The following is a 13,968-nucleotide window of genomic DNA, read 5'->3' as shown; positions in this document are numbered from 1 at the left end:
AACTCGTGCCCACCTTGTCCAGCTAGATTAATTTAAAGTAATATTCTGGATTAACCTTTCCATTCTCTTAACTATCTTCTACGCCTCTATAAAATCACCTCTTTCCAGGCTGAAAAGCCCATGTCTCTCCGATGTTTCCTTATAACTCAGTCCCCTGACATTGGGGAATCAGCCTCATTGCTCTTCTCTGCACTGCCTCCAGGGCTTGAATCTCTCTCCCTTGTGTCTCAGTGACCAGAACTGGACCCAGTACTCGAAATGCAGTCTGACCAAAGCACTGAATGGTTTGACCATCATTTCCTGGACAGTACCCTACTATTTTTGCTGTGTAGCTCAGCATCCTATTGGCTTTGACTGCTGCCCTGCATTGCTTGGACATGTTTAGTGTCGAGTCTACACTAGGTCTCTTTTTGTTTTATCCTTTGATGTGTGGAAGGAGATTAATTAGTTATAGAGTCCATGATAGAGGAGATAATACATGATGAGTGATAGGAGATTAAATTACATAGAATTATATAGAATTTTGCAGCACAGAAACAGGCCATTTGGCCCAACTGGTGGTGTTTATGCTCCACACGAGCCTCCTCCCTCCCTACTTCATCTAACCCTATTAGTATATCCTTCTATTCCTTTCTCTAGCTTCCCCTTAAATGTATCTATGGATGGGTAGAGTCCATGATAGAGGAGATTGTACATGGTGTGTGAAAGGAGATTAAATGGGTGGGTAGAGTCCATGATAGCGGAGATTGTACATGGTGTGTGAAAGGAGATTAAATGGGTGGGTAGAGTCCATGATAGCGGAGAAAGTACATGATGTACGGGAAATTAAAAGGGCAGGGTAGAGTCCATACCAGGGGAGATTATATATGGTGTGTGGAAAGAGATTAAATGGGTGGGTAGAGTCCACGACAGGGGAGATTGTACATGGTGTGTGGAAGGAGTAGGCATCATGGCTGAAAGGCCTTTTCTTGTTACATGCTTTCTTATGAAATGAATCTAACTCATCTCTAACTTCACCACACCGCTGCTCCAGGCCCTCCTTGTGTTCTACTGGAGTTAACCCAGAGTTGATCTACTTCAATACCTCAGTGAGGGGGAAATAATACACATTTTCTTGCCAATTTACTCAGCCCTTTAGTAATTCCAATAAAGAACACACAGAAGACTTTTCCAAAGTAAAAATGTTTCTTTTTTAATGAATAGGAGCCTTGCTGTGATTTAAATAAAGCATCGATGCTACAAAGCATCCAGATAATAAAAATAATAAGTTACAAAAACAAAACACAAATTTTATGTTAAAAAAAGGATTCCTTTGAGCAAGAAAAAGAATTGTCATAATCCTTCAGAGTTTATATTATTACAATAATACGTAACAATAGTTAGCTGGAGGCTGTCACTGGTGTTCAGAAACAACAGCAAACTTTGATTCTAAACCAATCAATATTAACATTTAAACAATGTCACTCACAGCCTATGTGACTGTATAAACTACGTTGAATGCAGAGTGAAACTAAATCAGGATGATGATCTTTTAAATCATTATAGTTCAGTTTATTATAATCAGAAAATGCTCCTCCATTTGCTTCTGCCTTCTTTTTCTGCCAATTCGCCCCCCTCCCCGATCCGACCTTTGACCATTCACTCTACTTTCTCACCCAAGTGACCATACTTCATGCGTGAAGCCTTGACTGTGAGCTATTGAGCCGTGACTAAGCCCAATTCATCCTCACCAGGAGGCCACACACACACACACACACACGCACACACACACACGCATGTTGCCCTTGCAGCAGACGTCACTGACCAGCAGCCGGGAGCAGGAAACCTGGCTGAATTTCCCCCCTCTGATCCATGAGGCATTGAGACCAATTGCCCCTGATAGTTGCCTGGGTGAGGTCAGTTATCTCAGCATAGATCAGAGGTCAAACCAGGGGAGGGGGGGTGTTCCTGGTCTGCACGGCTTAGCTACGCATGCCCTTAACAAGATGACCCATTGGGAGAGACCGTGCATCTTAAGTTTTTCTTTTTGTCCCTCGCTACAACCAACTTATTCTTTGTTCTAACTGCAGCAGCTGATTGGCCACGTCACTGGGAAGGTCGTTGTTGACTTGTTCTTCAAAATATTTTCTGATTTCTTCTATTTCCTCTTCCCAGAACTCTTTCTCAACGCTGAAGAGCTCGTCCATGTTGACATTACCCAGACCCTTGAGGTTCAGGGCTCCGTCTGCGGGAATGAACCCCAAAGGAGACAGCTTGGCGCACTCCTCTCCCTCGATTCTCCGGAACATCCACTCCAGGACCCGGGAGTTCTCCCCAAAGCCCGGCCACAGGTAGTTGTTCTGCTTGTCCTTGCGGAACCAGTTGACATGGAAGATCTTGGGTAGTTTTGAGCCGGCCCTGTGCTCCATGCTGAGCCAGTGCGATAGGTACTTGCCAAAGTTGTACCCGAAGAAAGGCCTCATGGCGAAAGGGTCGTGCATAATGACCTTCCCTGAGAAACAGACAAAAGGAACAGTGAAGAACTGGTGCCAAGGGTGACACGGGAATTATCCGAGTTAACAGAACTATGATTTACTCTGAGTCTCACTGTTACTGCTGTACTCTGTGTCCCACTGGTACTGCCGTTCTCTGTATCCCAGTGTTACTGTACTCTGTGTATCAGTGCTACTGTACTCTGTGTCACAGTGTTACTGTACTCTGTATCCAGTGTTACTGTGCTCTGTGTCCGTGTTACTGTACTCTGTATCCAGTGTTACTGTACTCTGTGTCCGTGTTACTGTACTCTGTATCCAGTGTTACTGTACTCTGTGTCTCAGTGTTACTGTACTCTGTGTCCCAGTGTTACTGTACTCTGTGTCCCAGTGTTGCTGTACTCTGTGTCCCAGTGTTGCTGTACTCTGTGTCCCAGTGTTGCTGTACTCTGTGTCCCAGTGTTGCTGTACTCTGTGTCCCAGTGTTACCGTACTCTGCGTCCCAGTGTTCCTGTGCTGTGTCCCAGTGTTACCGTACTCTGCGTCCCAGTGTTACTGTGCTCTGTGTCCCAGTGTTACCGTACTCTGTGTCCCAGTGTTACTGTGCTCTGTGTCCCAGTGTTACCGTACTCTGCGTCCCAGTGTTACTGTGCTCTGTGTCCCAGTGTTACTGTGCTCTGTGTCCCAGTGTTACTGTGCTCTGTGTCCCAGTGTTACCGTACTCTGTGTCCCAGTGTTACTGTGCTCTGTGTCCCAGTGTTACCGTACTCTGCATCCCAGTGTTACTGTACTCTGTGTCCCAGTGTTGCTGTACTCTGTGTCCCAGTGTTACTGTGCTCTGTGTCCCAGTGTTACTGTGCTCTGTGTCCCAGTGTTACCGTGCTCTGTGTCCCAGTGTTACCGTACTCTGTGTCCCAGTGTTACCGTACTCTGTGTCCCAGTGTTACCGTACTCTGTGTCCCAGTGTTACCGTACTCTGTGTCCCAGTGTTACTGTACTCTGTGTCCCAGTGTTACTGTGCTCTGTGTCCCAGTGTTACTGTACTCTGTGTCACAGTGTTACTGTACTCTGTATCCAGTGTTACTGTACTCTGTGTCCCAGTGTTACTGTACTCTGTGTCCCAGTGTTACTGTACTCTGTGTCCCAGTGTTACTGTACTCTGTGTCCCAGTGTTACTGTACTCTGTGTCCCAGTGTTACTCTCGTACCTTTGTGTTCTGCTGCAGCTGTAGCCTCTGATCTCATGGCTGATCCGATGAAAACTCCGTGCTGCCAGTTGAACGCTTCATACACCAGAGGGACACCTGGAACGGAATGGAAAGTCTTTGAAATAATGGTCTGCTACGGACTGCGCTGTTTATTTGTATTTTTGAAATCCTTCCACCTTGTACTTTAATCAGCCCACTCCCACCTTCATCCAGTCAGACCGCACTATTAGGACTGGACTGTGGATTTCAATGGGATAGATTTTCCACTTGCTGTCCGGCAGTAAAACTAACGGCGATTTCCATGGAAATGACAATCTGGCAATTTCTATAACGGGCGGCCGATCTGCAATGCCAGTTTTACACCCAGTCGGCAAGTTGGAAATGTATCCCGGACGGCCCATTGCCAACACAGGTCTGGATCAGCCAAAAGGAAATGTGCTTTGCAGGTGGGACAGAGAGAGAGAGAGAACTTGTACTGATATATCTCCTTTTACAACCTCAGGACATCCCAAAGCGCTTCACAGCCAATGAAGTACTTTTGTCGTGTAGTCACCATTGTAACGTAGGAAACATGGCAACCAATTTGTATGCAGCAAGGTCCCACAAACATCAAAGAGATAACGACCAGTTAATCTGTTGGTTGATAGATAAATAATGACCAGGACACTGGGAAAACTCCCCTGCCAGTCTTCGAATAGTGCGACGGGATATTTAACAACCAACAGACAGGGCAATCTGGGCCTTGGTTTAACATCCCATCTCAAAGTTGGCGCCTCAAAAAATACATCACTCCTTCAGTACTATACTGATGCGCCAGACAAGATTATGTGCTGATGTCCTTAAGTGGGACCTGAACCCACAACTATCTGGCTCAGAGGAAGAGGCACTGCCACTGAACCAAGGCTGGCATTTGAAATGGCTTGGAATAATGGACAGATCTCCAGGAAATATTTCCTTCTCAACCCAAGGCACTCTTTTCCCGAGGAATGCTCCATCCAACATCCAGGCTGAAATTTAGACATCGCATTAACAAAGATGGTCAACACAAAATGTCCATCACAGAAGGGGTTTGAAATTTGGCACTGAGTCACTGCAAGAGTCTTAGAGCTCTCTGAGCAGCAGTCCAGTACAATACTACTGCTCCCAGGCTCTGCTCGCACTTGTCTAATGTTTATTTATGTTGGTCTATTGATTAAACTATTGTACCTTTCGGCCTCCGTCCTCCAAAGATAATTCCTTCAATGGGAACCCCTTCAGGAGACTCCCAGTCCGGGTCAATGATCGGACACTGTCTGGCGGGAGTGCAGAACCTGGAGTTTGGATGAGAACACGGTTCCCCATCCTCCGGCATCCACTGTTTGTTTTTCCATGAAGTCACTGTGACGTCGGGAGGCAGGGTTTCATCGATTCCTTCCCAGTAAACACCCCCGTCACTGGTCTCTGCCACATTGGTGAAAATGGTGTTGGTGCTGATGGTTTTCATTGCATTTGGGTTTGTTTTTACGGACGTTCCAGGAGCTACGCCAAAGAAGCCATTTTCTGGGTTGATTGCTCTCAGGTTCCCTGTGGGAAGGGACGGTATGATACTTATTAATAAACTCATCGGACGAGTGTTCAACCCAAACGGATACTTTCCCATCTAATTATTTCACATCGGCCTTAAACTATAGAGCGATGTCAAGACCAACAAACCTTGTTCATCGAATTTCATCCAGGCGATGTCATCTCCCACACACTCAACTTTCCAGCCAGGTAATGTCGGATTCATCATGGCCATGTTTGTTTTGCCACAAGCGCTGGGGAAAGCAGCAGCAATGTACTTCTTGTGGCCTTTGGGATTGGTTACTCCCAGGATCTGTGGAGGGAGAGGAGAGACTGATGAGCAGCTGATTCCTGTGCACTCACCCTGGGCTACAGCGTCCTGTGCAACCTGACTAAAGAAATGTAGCATGGGACAGTCAGTGTGCGTGTTCATACTGACACAGACTGAGCAATGTGTCACCATTAAATATTCCTGCTCCGTCATATCTCCCATGCTGCACACCCGATCCCAAATGATTCAGTGCTTTGAAATTATAGCAGTAAAATAAGGACAATTAGTGTAATCTAACCTAAATTTCAGACATTATTAAGCTCATTGTCAGTCAGTGTGAGACTGAGTAACATCACTCATTGCCTACAGTCTCAGTGTGATAAGCAGGGTTTATACTTCAGAAGTTTGTTTCTTTCACATGTCAGAGGTATATTACTGATAAACTACAGCTGCTGAATATCCACTTTAATCGCTGCTCCAGCAAAGAGTAAATCCTGTCTTCTTACCAGCATATGCTCGGCCAGCCAGCCCTCTTCTTCAGCAATCCTGGAGGCGATCCGCAGAGCGAAGCACTTCTTCCCCAGCAGTGAGTTACCTCCGTAACCGCTCCCGAATGAAATAATCTCCCTGCGCTGAGGTATGTGGGCGACCAGTGTCAGCTCAGGGTTACAGGCCCAGTTATTGACCAGTGGCTCTAAATACAAGAGATGGATTGTCACCCAAAGGTTCAATATAAAGCTGTTTGATCAAAATGTAGGACCCCCTTCCCCTCTTCACCCCCCCTCCCCTCCGACCCCGCACCCAGAGAGCAATAACTGATCCAAAGTGGCAGGATCCAAACTCACTCTTTAGTGGCAAAGGGCATCCGACTGAATGAAGGCATTTCACAAACTGGCCATTGCCCAGGGTCTCCAGGACAGCTGATCCCATGCGAGTCATGATCCTCATGCTAGCCACAACGTAAGGTGAATCCGTCAGCTGGATCCCAATCTTGGACAGAGGTGACCCCACAGGTCCCATGCTGAATGGAATCAGGTACATTGTACGGCCTAGGGATTTAAAGGAAGAAACTTAATCATGAAATTGTTCCGGGCTAGAATGTGACTGATGTTTAAATTCTTATGAACCCAAGGTTAAGCTCAGGTTTGGCTACATTTCCTGCTGTCCACTACGGCATTTACAGAACTACAGACGGAACAAGAGGCATCGTGAGTAATGGCAAGTCAAAAATCTCATCAACGGATTCAGACATGGTCATAAACCACAAGAGTGGAGCTCAGGGAGTTTCTATCTGTTATCCAAACCCCAAACTCCCTTGTATCTGTTATTTGTTCAAACTGTAGTGAACACAGTGGGTGGGGGGAGGGGGTTTCTTTCAATTTTGGTTGCACTTTTGATTGTCATTTGCCACCATCTGTGTCTCACATCATCCTGCCAGCTACTGACGCCCCCTGGAACAGGCAAACATCTTAACTGCGGTGCTGTAGTTTGGGCAGCAGAACAGTGCAGTCGGGAAGTTTGTCTGCAATGTTGGTAGTTGGAAGCTGTCACAGCCAGCACCAGAGATCCTGGATCGTCCAAAATAGACTGGGAACTGTGTCAGGTATCCTGGGGTTGTAAGGGAAGCAGGTGGACTGAGCACTTTGTGTAAATGAAGCATGATAAGGTCCAGACTGAAGAGTCAATAACCGTGATATAATCACTGCACGTTTGTTGAGCAATAACTCACAAATCAATATCCAGAAAGAATAGCCCAGAAATCTCCCTGTTTCAATTAGTGTCTATACCTTTCATACACTCTGGGAAGCGTGCATTGTAAGCCTTTTCAAACTCCTTCTCCGACAGCCAGCGCCCGAGCTGGCTGACTCCGTTCTTTGGTATGGGAATGGTATCCCTCTGTTCAGGGGTCACGATCACGGTTTTACTCTCCACTCGAGCAACATCCCTGGGGTCCGTGCGAGCCAACCAGCTGGAAGTGGCAAAGTTTGTCAGATTCAGTTATGGTGATTAAGGCGAGTGAATCCTCATCACAAGTAGAACCTCAATAACACATCACTGCAATGTGTGGTGATTCGGGATTGAGGGCGGAGACCTGGGGCTGAGCCCAGCTATTACATTTGGCCAATCTGTCCATGATCTGAAATCCCTGTACAGGACGGTGATATTTCTATAAAACCCCTGTTTTGGGATTGAATGTAATGCATGTGTGTGAGGTGAGGCACTGTGGGAGGTGGGGAGAGTGGACTTTGTGCTGTGTGTGTTCTATCTTCTCCTGTTGCGAATGTTGGTGAGTGTGGCGAGCTGAAGGTTTACTGCACTCTTGTCCTGAGTACAATGAAGCTTGTTTTTGATTGGTATCATTGAGTGTTCATTACTTAAGAATCTAAATCAAGCAATGAACCCTCATCCTTTTATGTAATTAGCTTCTTTCACCACTATTCACTCCTGCAACCGTTGTCCTACAAATAATTTACTTGTGTTTTCCTTTAAGTCATTTCACAGCCACAGGAAATCACTCCCTTTACCAGCTGGTGAAGGGCATTGGATCTCTGTCCATTCACCTCTGGGGCATGAAGGGCACAAGAATGTGAACATGTGGGCAGCAAATCTGCCGCACATTGGCACTGAACTGGCAACCTCACCAACAGTTGATGCTATGAATAGAAATGCCAAATTGGTGTAGCAGCAAGAGTCCTCCTGAGGTTGGGGCTGAGGCACGTTGGTGGGACAGTGTAGAGGGAGCTTTGCTCTGCATGTAACCCTCTTATACCCGGCCTGGGAGTGCTTGTTGGTGGTGCTGGATGACAAAGGTTAAAAATGGTGGGCCTAAAATTGACAAGCTCAATAAAATTTCATCAAAAAACATCGGTTGGAAGAGAAAAAAGCTGCTCACCAGTTCTGATACTTGCGTAAGCGTTTGATCATCCCCTGCTCCTCCATCAGGGACAGAATCTGCCTGTTCTCTTCTTCGCTCCCATCACAGATGTGGATGCTGTCCGGCTGGCACAGCTTTGCACTTTCTTCAACAAAGTCTCTCACTGCAGAGCTCAAAGTTTTCAGATCCCCCTGGACCACTTTCAGAGGCAGCGGGGGCTGAGACTGGAGCTGGGGAGCCATGTCTTCTCCGAGAAATGGACCAGCAAAAACCTGCAAAATAACAATGACATCACTGCTGAGAGTGGTTGGAGTCAGCTTCCTGCCGTGTCGCTGAGCAACTCACTGAATGTGAAGTTTGTTTCTGAGGGGCAGGGTCTCTTATACTTACTGGCACAGGATATTTTGACATTTGGGTACATCGAACTAGTACAACATGCACACACAACTCAATTTAAATCATAGAGTTCTACAAATGAAGGATGATGTTCTGTACATTTTGTTTTTAAAAAATTACAGTTGAATCAACACTATTAACAGTGGGAGTACTACTGTACTAACACGGGAACAATTTACCTTTCCTAGTGTGGCTCGTACTATATCGTTATTTGGAGTGTTATAGTATATTTAATACGGTATATTTTATTGGTCTATGTTGTAAATGATTAGGTCTATTTCCCTCCAGTTGCAAATGTGACTGAAGCAGTCTCTGTGGGTATAAATCAACAACAACTTGCATTTATACAGCGTCTTTAACGTAGTAAAAGGTCCCAAGGCTCCTTCAACTTTGTCACTGACTCCATCCCTCTCCCTGGCCACTGTCTGAGTCTGAACCAGACTGTTCGCAACCTCGGCGTCCGACTTAACCCTGAGATGAACTTCCGACCACATATCCTCTCCATCGCCAAGTCCGCCTACTCCCACCTCCATAACATCGCCTGTCTCCACCCCTGCCTCAGCCCATCTGCTGCTAAAACCCTCATCCATGCCTTTCTTACCTCTAGACTCGATTATTCCAATGCTCTCCTGTCCGCCCTCCCACCTTGCACCCTCTGTAAATTTGAGCTCATCCAAAATTCTGCTCCCATATCCTGACTCGTACCAAGTCCCCGTCACCCATCACCCCTGTGCTCGCTGACCTACATTGGTTCGATTTAAAATTCTCATCCTTGTTTTCAAATCCCTCCATGGCCTCGACCCTCCCTATCTCTGTAACCTCCTCCAGCCCTACAACCCTCCGAGATCTCTGCGCTCCTCCAATTCTTGCGCATCCCTGATTTTAATCGCTCCATCATTGGCGACCGTGCCTTCAGCTGCCTCGGCCCTAAGCTCTGGAATTCCCTCCCTAAACCTCTCTCTCCTCCTTTAAGACACTCCTTAAAACCTATCTCTTTGACCAAGCTTTTGGTCACCTGCCCTAATATCTCCTTATATGGCTCTGTGTCAAATTTTGTTTGATAATCGCTCCTGTGAAGCATCTTGGGACATTTACTACATTAAAGACACTGTACAAATGCAAGTTGTTGCTGTTGTTATCAGACAAAATCAGATGTTCCTGTTATATACCCACACTGATCCTTTCACTATCGCTAGCGACCAGAGGAAAACATTCCCCAGTATGTTGTCAGTTTTAGTGCATTATGCCCTTATTTTGCTGGGAAAAGTCTTTTACCATCAATCGCATCCTCTCAGCTCATAGATCCCCATCAACCTTGTTAACCTTTGCTACACCACCTCTACTGTGCTCGCTGTGAGCAACCAAAATCCTTCAAGAGAAATGAGCAAATAGGGAATAATATTTTTTATTATCATTACTGTCAGTGAGGTTAGGACAGTAATGTGGCCTCTCTCCAGATTCTCCTGAAGCTGATCAGCCTCTTGCATTTCTATATGAGAGGCTCGTATTTTCACAACCGCACAGCTGATTTACTGTGTTCTAAATAACTCCCAGCTATTTGTTACCAGATATATAAGAAAGATAGAACCTCAGGACGTCCCAAAGTGCTTTACAGCCAATTGAATACTTTTTGAAGTGTAGTCACTGTTGTAATGTAGGAAACGTGGCAGCCAATTTGCGTACAGCAAGGTCCCACAAACAGCAATGAGAAAATGACCAGATAATCTGTTTTAGTGATGTTGTTTGAGGGATAAATATTGGCCAGGGCACTGGGAGAACCCCTCTGCTCTTCTTCGAAGAATGCCGTGAGATCTTTTACATCCGCCTGAGAGGGCAGACCGAGCCTCGGTTTAACATCTCATCCGAAAGTCGGCATCTCTGACAGTGCAGCACTCCCTCAGTACTGCACTGGAGTGTCAGCCTGGATTACATGCTCAAGTTTCTGGAGAGGGACTTGAACCCACGACCTTCTGACTCAGAGGCAAGAGTGCTACTCACTGACCACGGAGGACACCTTATATATAAAACTAGGGGATCTCCTAGGGGCAGCTCACAATAAATCAGAGGACTATGTTGCTTTATAAGGACAGGAATATTGTACCAATAATCTGTATTTTTAGTGATTCATTCTGCTGCTACGTTGGAGATGTGACCCTTTAAGGCCACAAAGTTGAATTGCTGTTAAGTTAGCTGAGGTCAGTCAGAGTTTCATTGCAAATTTAAAAAGGTGCTTGTTCCAGTTAACAGCTTGCTTTGTTCCTCTTGATGTGTGTACATGTGGGTGGAGCGAGGTTTTGGGTTCGTGATTAGGATTCCGGCCTCTGCGTTTTAGGTGTATGGGTCAAGCCGCACTCTAGACAGTCCTGGCAAGTGGGGACTGGAGCTCTGGTTCTAACTTCTGGGTTGGCATCGAGTTTGGGCGGCACTCATGTCCGCTGCTCCGCCACCCCATTGATGGGTTGGTGGGATCCCTAAAACCCTTCTGCCACATTCAGCTAACCACCCAATTGGCTATTATAACCTAGTTATGGAAACTACCAGTGTACAGGCTGGTCGCATCAATACACCCTGTAATCAAATATCCCCCCAAAAACAACTGTAAATGCGTATTCAGATAAATAAATGTACACAAACATGCAACTGTGTTAAATCTCGGTATGTTTGATTTATTTGATGAGGGGAGGCACACTGGGGTAGATTTTGACATTGTGCGATAGTGTAAAATGGGTGATAGCGAGTCGGTAGTCCGCTTTGCATCGCTCCCGATTTTTATTTCCATTGGCTTCAAATATCAGGAGAGATGTAAAACAGAGTGCAGATTCTCCTTCGCCCGTTTTACACTATCGCAAAAAGTCAAAATTAACCCAACTGAGTTTTTCTCAATTTTCCCTCAGATTGTTTTGCAGAATCCTAGTTTTTCCAAGAATCGAGGAGACTCAAAGATTTACAAAAAAAAGGGACCCAAAAAGGATGTTTCTCCAGCCTGACCCTGCCAGTTCTGAATTAACCCCAAACATGAACCATCTTTCTCTTTCGGGAGTTTGATTTACCTCCTAGCTAATATTCCTAACTGAAAACAGCAATTTGCAAGAATTTCCCTTCCCTCCGCTCCTACAGGCCTTCCGGAACAATTCTATTGGGCATGTAACATTCCACATCATAGGTCAGATAACAGGTGAGCTATCCTCATTAAACATTGTAAACAGTTTCCTTCCACCACAGGACTGATGAGTTTTGCCTTTATTATATTCATTAATGTCTGCCCTTGAGTATTGTTGACATTGTGGACTGGCTGTGTTCCCTCAAACAGACTATCTCATATCGGACCCTGAATAACTCGGCACTACCATGCTACAGGAACTCAATAACAAAATGTATTGGCAGCCTATACCTAATTCAGACTTTCTTTGGGTTTTCGGTCTGGACCATGAAAGGAACACAACCATATTGCCAAATCACCTTTAAGAACCAATCATTCAGTCTACGCCTGCCCTTCTGGAAAACTACACAATGAGGCCCTCACCCACTCTACTATGTGTCTACAGAGCTGATACAGAGGGAAGGTGGGCAGGCAAACGCCACTACTTGCTCCAGCCACCACAATAATGACCCAACCCAACAAAACATTATCTGTAGCTCAGTGGTAGCACTCTCGCCTGTTGGTTTGAGCCTCACTCCAGAGGCTTGAGCCCAAAAACCAGCTGACTATTAAGTGCAGTACTGAGGGAGTGCTGCACTGTCAGAGGTGCCATCTTTCAGATGAGACGTTGAACCGAGGCCCCGTCTGCCCTCTCAGGTGGATGTAAAAGATCCACAGTACTATTTTGAAGAAGAGCAGAGGAGTTCTGGCCAATATTTATCCCTCACCCAACATCACTAAAACAGATTATCAGGTCATTTATCACATTGCTGTGTGTGGTTCCTTGCTGTGTGCAAATTGGCTGCCACATTTCCTACATTATAACAGTGACTACACTTCAAAAATACTTCATTGGCTGTAAAGAGCTTTGGGACGTCCTGAGGACGTGAAAGGCGCTATAGAAATGCAAGTTCTTTCTTTAACTCCAGAAAGGGTAAAGAATGACCCTGCCTGACTAACCCAGAGCCACTACCCTGTCGTCACTCTGATCCTGAAAGATTAAAGCCTAGTTTACGAATATGCACAATTCTGTGGACAGACTCATCACATCATTATATGCCCCTGCTAATTCCGTGTAAATTAAACGGTCCCACTTCCCCGGTGTGTAAACCAGTGTAGCGGGTGGGTTAACAGCCAGAATAGTTGTTAACCCACCCTCTTGCAAACGGAGTGATGAGTAACCAGTCCGCAACAATGGTAAATGGATATCATTTTTTCTTAGCGCTCTGACTCACCAGGGAATCTCTTCAGTTCTGCCGATCCAAGACTTGCCTTCTTCCGACTGCCCTTGCTTTGCGTGTTGAGTGTCTGTCAGTGGGCTAGGTCTGTTTCCCTGGGAGGTTTCTCTCCCCTCTTTAATGCCCTCCCAGCCACAGTGACCTCCCATCCATTCGGAGGGATGGGCCTGGCTGTGTCGTCAACAACACGTTCAGACTGCGCAAGAACCTTGTACTCTTTTTCAAAAACATGTCAGTACATTGTCAATGATTAACTCTGGACAAAGCCCAGACTGTTTCATTAATAAAATGCTGATGATTTCAGCATCTGCGAAGCTGCGCATTGAGTAGCCCTGTACCACAACATGTCAGCTAGTTGGAACAATCTGTGCCCTTCGTTGATGGGCAAAATCATAATGCTAATAGTTTACATCAACATTGCAAGTAATCACCGTTCGGTTAAAGGTGAGGGTGCGAAAAGATATTTGCATTGAGAGTCTCGAGTGTGCTGTTACTGATGTGATTGTTTCTAATGTCAACCTGTCTGGAGCAAATTGAATTTAAATCCTGGAAAACAATTAGACTTGGCTCTCGCCTCTCAGTCAGAATATCATTGGTTTAAATCCTACTCCAGGGAGTTCGGCATATAATCCAGGCTGACACTCCAGTGTAGTACTGAGGGAGTGCTGCTCTGTCAGAGGTGCGTCTTTCGGATGAAGCGTTAAACCGAGGCCCCGTTTGCCCCCTCAGGTGGATGTAAAAGGTCCCACGGCACTATTCAAAGATGAGCAGGGGCGTTCTTCCCAATATCCTGGTCAACATTTATCCCTCAAGCAACATCACTAAAAAT

At 45.8% G+C, this 13,968-nt stretch overlaps 1 protein-coding gene across 1 annotated transcript; it reads right to left on the bottom strand.

Annotated features, from left to right (window-relative positions):
* Positions 1–1,166: 1,166 nt before the first annotated feature.
* Positions 1,167–13,250, bottom strand: LOC137335378 (phosphoenolpyruvate carboxykinase, cytosolic [GTP]-like). The gene is made up of 9 exons (XM_068000722.1): positions 13,137–13,250; positions 8,385–8,638; positions 7,279–7,460; positions 6,337–6,540; positions 5,998–6,185; positions 5,371–5,533; positions 4,885–5,241; positions 3,679–3,774; positions 1,167–2,491 (listed from the first exon to the last, which is right to left on the bottom strand). Exons 2-9 carry the CDS (start codon positions 8,606–8,608, stop codon positions 2,037–2,039), a joined length of 1,869 nt encoding a protein of 622 aa, XP_067856823.1. The 5' UTR covers positions 8,609–8,638; positions 13,137–13,250; the 3' UTR covers positions 1,167–2,036.
* Between the last annotated feature and the right edge of the window lie 718 nt (positions 13,251–13,968).

This window comes from Heptranchias perlo, chromosome 19 (genome assembly GCF_035084215.1).
Source record: "Heptranchias perlo isolate sHepPer1 chromosome 19, sHepPer1.hap1, whole genome shotgun sequence".
NCBI lineage: Eukaryota > Metazoa > Chordata > Chondrichthyes > Hexanchiformes > Hexanchidae > Heptranchias > Heptranchias perlo.
The sequence above is the reverse complement of the archived record's forward strand: the minus strand, read 5'-3'. Positions and strand labels throughout refer to the sequence as shown.

Bases quoted from the DNA above. Each gene is read 5' to 3' on its own strand.
- LOC137335378 (XM_068000722.1), bottom strand. From the start codon at position 8,608: ATGGCTCCCCAGCTCCAGTCTCAGCCCCCGCTGCCTCTGAAAGTGGTC. The intron at 6,186-6,336 runs GTGAGTTTGGAT...TCTTGTATTTAG, and splicing joins ATGCCCTTTGCCACTAAAGA to AGCCACTGGTCAATAACTGG. The intron at 5,534-5,997 runs GTAAGAAGACAG...CTCCCTCCACAG, and splicing joins GGCTGGCCGAGCATATGCTG to ATCCTGGGAGTAACCAATCC.